The sequence below is a fragment of the Sinocyclocheilus anshuiensis genome, unplaced genomic scaffold (assembly GCF_001515605.1).
Source record: "Sinocyclocheilus anshuiensis isolate Anshui unplaced genomic scaffold, SAMN03320099.WGS_v1.1 scaffold2186, whole genome shotgun sequence".
Lineage (NCBI taxonomy): Eukaryota > Metazoa > Chordata > Actinopteri > Cypriniformes > Cyprinidae > Sinocyclocheilus > Sinocyclocheilus anshuiensis.
Window position 1 is genome coordinate 352,512 of NW_015557072.1, and position 4,260 is coordinate 356,771.

Below are 4,260 nucleotides of genomic sequence, written 5' to 3' on the forward strand. Positions count from 1 at the left end.
ACACACACACACACACACACACACACACACACACACACACACACACACACACACACATTCCTCTGTGTGTGTGTGTGTGTGTCTGTCTGTGAGTGTGTCTGTCTCTCTGCAGTGCAGTTGATAAGGCTCTGCTGCTATTAAAGGGAAGGCGTTTATCTCACAGTCCCGCCGCTGACAGCTCTTCAGGGCTTTCCCTGCAACAGACAGACTGACACATAGTCAGAGAGACAGACGCACTGCTCATATTTTTCAGTCTCTCGCTCTGACCTTTATAAGTAAATACATTCATAATATTATTATTATTACCAGTGTTGGGGGTAACGCATTACAAGTAACTCAAGTTACGTAATCAGATTAAATTTGCTTTACTTTTTCAAATAAGTAAAGCAAGTTTGTCTTCCCATTCATTCACTGACAGCTTTCCTGTCCCTGTGTTGAGAGAAACTGGGAGTAAGTGCAATATGTGAAGGGGCCTTTACAGCTTCCAAAAATATAACTCTTTTGGGTTTTTGTTATTAAAAATATATATAAAAGCAAGCCCAGCCACGATGAAAAAAAGATACGCAAAAGTAATGTAACGCATTACTTTTCATAAAAAGTAAATAAAAAACTAAGTTATGCAATTAGTTAACTTTTTAATGGAGTTACACAATATTGTAATGCATTTGTAAAAGTAACTTTTCCCACACTGATAATTACTTTTATTTATTTGTTTGTTTTTATTTTTTTAACCATAAAACGAATAGCAGATGACAAAACCTGTCCAAGTTTCATCGTCCACTTTCTACTGGCTTTCATTTTAATTTTATGTTGAGTAATTTTACCAGCTTTTTTATTCTTAAAAAAATATTTCTATTTAAATAGATTTTTAGTTTTAGTTTTAGCAATTTTAGTACTTAAACTTCTATTAGTTGCCAAAGCAACATTACTTAATTACATTTACGTTTTTGACGTTAAAGTTTTTATCTAATATTTACAATTTATTTTATTTAACTTTTATTTAAATTAACAAAATGTATTTATGACAACAACACTGGAACACCTTGATTTAAAAGAATGCGAGTGTCACAAATTTTGTGTGGTTTATCCACTAAATATTTTATAAAATAAAATAAGACATATTCGCAGTTGTGCTTCTCAAATAGAAGCATCTTGCGTTGCGTATTTTTCCATCAAAGCAGCAGAAAGCAGCTGACACTCACGCTGTCGGAGATCTCCAGCACCGCCAGCACGAAGAAGACGTACTCCTGTCCGTTCAGCAGCTGCTTGTTCTCGAAGTCTCCGTACATTTCGGCGTCTCCCAGCGTGAACTCGGTCGGCAGCTCGCGGAAATACGCCGCAATGTACGGCTTGGGCTCCATCTGCCGACGGAAGCGAAGAGCGCGACTCGTTCGGTTGATTTCTCGCAACAGCTGAAAGAAACACGGAGAGAAACGAATGATCAGCCCAGCACACAAACACACATTCTGATTAGATAGTATTTATTCATATTCTGAATTACCTTTTATTTTTATATTTTCAGTTTTTATTTTAATTTTAGTTTATTTTACAGCGGTGGCCAAATGATTGAACACTATTATTCTCAGCAGCTAGAAATGGTTTTACCTGTTATTTCTATCTTTTGCTGTAGTGTGTCAGTAGGAAATATCAGTTTACTCAATCCAGAAGAACTGTGTCTCCAAGACGCTTCAAGAGACCTACCTGCAAAGCTCCTGAGAAACTCTGGAAAAAAAGCTGCTTTAAACACAAAGGATGCTCATGCTAAATGTTGATTTAATTTAGGTAATAGAAGTTAATTGATAAGAAAATCTATTAATGGCATAATTTTTGACAGCATCCTCATTTTATAGCATTTTTACACAAGTGCCTAAAACTTTTCACAGTACTGTAGCTTTGCAGGAGGTTTCTTGAAGCGTCTCGGAGACACAGTTCTTCTGGATTGAGTCTGTCTCAGTTTGTTCTGTTTCTTCATGTGACTCCAGAGAGACTGATGATGATCAGATCAGAGCTCGGTGTGCAGCACAAACACCTCACTGCATTATTACAATTAATGGCTAAGTGAATGTTTGGAAACGTAAAAAGATATTTCCTACTGACACACTACAGCAAAAAATTAAAATAACTGACTTAAAACCATTTTTAGCTGCTGAGAATACATGTGTTCTAATACTTTTGGCCAGCACTGTGTGTGTGTGTGTGTGTGTTTGTGTGTTTGTGTGTGTGTGTGTGTGTGTTTGCGTGTGTGTGTGTGTGTGTGACCTGTTAAAGGCACAATATGTACGATTTTTTTATTAAAATATCCAAAAATCACTAGAACAGTGTTATATATTTTTTTACTCTTAAAACACCTGTCCAGTAAATGTCATTGTGGCGTTTGGTCTGATGTTGAGGGAATGACGACGATTGCAGTGCTGACGGTGTGTTTTCTTCATTAACCGCACGCACTGAACTATCAGTAACCAGGTTTGCAGAAGCGCCTCAGGCCAGCTGGCGTGGGAGGGGCGTGTCCAGACATCGGCCAATCAGAACGCAGATCTCTGCATGGTGCCGCCCCTTCCTGAGCAGCAGTCTGGCACAATTCAGAGGAAAACACTCGCCGCAGAAAAGCCCTTTCAAACATTCACTCCGGCTAAAAATAATACCGAGCGTTCGTCTGGAACGATAACGCAAACTTCCTCTATCTCTCGCCCTTTAGAGGGGAGAGGCTTTGGTTCCCGTTTCCATTAGCGTGCAGGAGCAGATGTGCATATGACTGGGACTCGCTGCTTTCTTCTCGAATAACTGCTCGTAGCTGCATTGGGAATCATGTCCTCACAGGGGCCGCTGCCTGATCAGTAAGGCCTAATATATGGATGCAATGAGTCTAAACGGTGGATCGGGCGTCTCTTACCTCTTCCAGATTCATCTCATCCGGACTGTCCCAGGGTTTGATGAACTTTCCGGGCCGCTGTTTCTTCAGCGGCACCACCACGATGTAGTAACCCCTACAGAGAGAGCCAGACAGAGTCTATAAGGTTGTGTTGACAGCATCAGGACATCCATCAAGATTAGCTCCAATCAATCTGGACTTTCCAATCCACTCGGGATGACACTGGATTAACCACATGTTTGACGAAAGAGAGCGATCCTCGGTAAACACATCAATAACCTGCCAACCTCACCGCGCTTTAGTCTAGTTTCACGCTGCTGGGTTCACACACACTAACGAGGGTCTCTGATAGACAGAACGGCCAAAAACAGCTCAGCATTCAGCTGTTACTCTCATCTCCTTCTAAACATGTATGACTTTCTTTCTCTCAAGAGACACAAAAGAGATATCTTGAAGAAAGCTAGTCGCTCTTTTTCATGTAATTAATACAAATGTGGTCTGAGAAACTCTTTCTCTGTGTAAGTATTCAGGTGAACTTTCCCTTTCATAATGACAGACAGCTCTTCTAGAATTCCCATAATCCAACACAGCTATAATATTCACAATCACAACAATATTTCTCAACCAGCACGGTCTTAAATCTGGCAGAAATGTTTGCTAGTCACTAGTATTATTGACTCAATCCATTTTGATTGCTCAAAACAGAGGCTGATTGACCATTTTATTTTAGGTAACACTTTATTTTGATAGTCTACTTTAGACATTCTGCTAACAGTAAGTAACTTTGCAACTACATGTCAACTAGCAGTCATTAGAGTATTAGTAGACTGTCTGCTTAATATCTTCTAACACTTTATTTTGATGGGTCCACAACATACAACATACAAGAACATAAGAATCTTTGAAAGTATATGTCAACTTATTCTACTAAACCTAAACCTAACAGTCTACTCTGAGAGTTAGTAGACATGTAGTTGCAAAGTTACTTATAGTTAGTAGAATGTCTAAAGTGGACTATCAAAATAAAGTGTAACCTTATTTTATTTTAATTTTTTTTTTAAGTAATTAACTTTATGCATTGGTATTTACAGAAACATCAGTATCGGAGGTCTCAGGATGCGCCACGAAAACAAAAACTGATATTTAATGCTTCAGGGTTATTGTTGACTGAAACTAAAACTCATTACTTGAAATAAAATAAACATTGACTGAAATAAGTAAATATAACCACAGCACATATTTTACTTCAGGTAGCATTTCTCATTTTCTCTTATCAGAAAGTATAATTGTGTATCAGTGACACTAATATAACCCTGCAATGCACATAACAAGGTACATAAACACACACACACACACACACACACACACATATATATATATATATATATATA

General features: G+C 38.2%; 1 protein-coding gene across 1 annotated transcript in view; it reads right to left on the reverse strand.

The window, feature by feature from the left end:
* Window positions 1-4,260, reverse strand: part of LOC107676736 (receptor-type tyrosine-protein phosphatase delta-like) — a 319,184-nt gene that overhangs the window by 31,899 nt on the left and 283,025 nt on the right. Inside the window, exons 27-28 of the mRNA XM_016471396.1 lie at window positions 2,891-2,984; window positions 1,203-1,412 (exon numbers count right to left, since the gene is read on the reverse strand). Of these exons, the coding sequence (XP_016326882.1) occupies window positions 1,203-1,412; window positions 2,891-2,984 (304 nt within the window). The remainder of the gene's footprint in view (window positions 1-1,202; window positions 1,413-2,890; window positions 2,985-4,260) is intronic.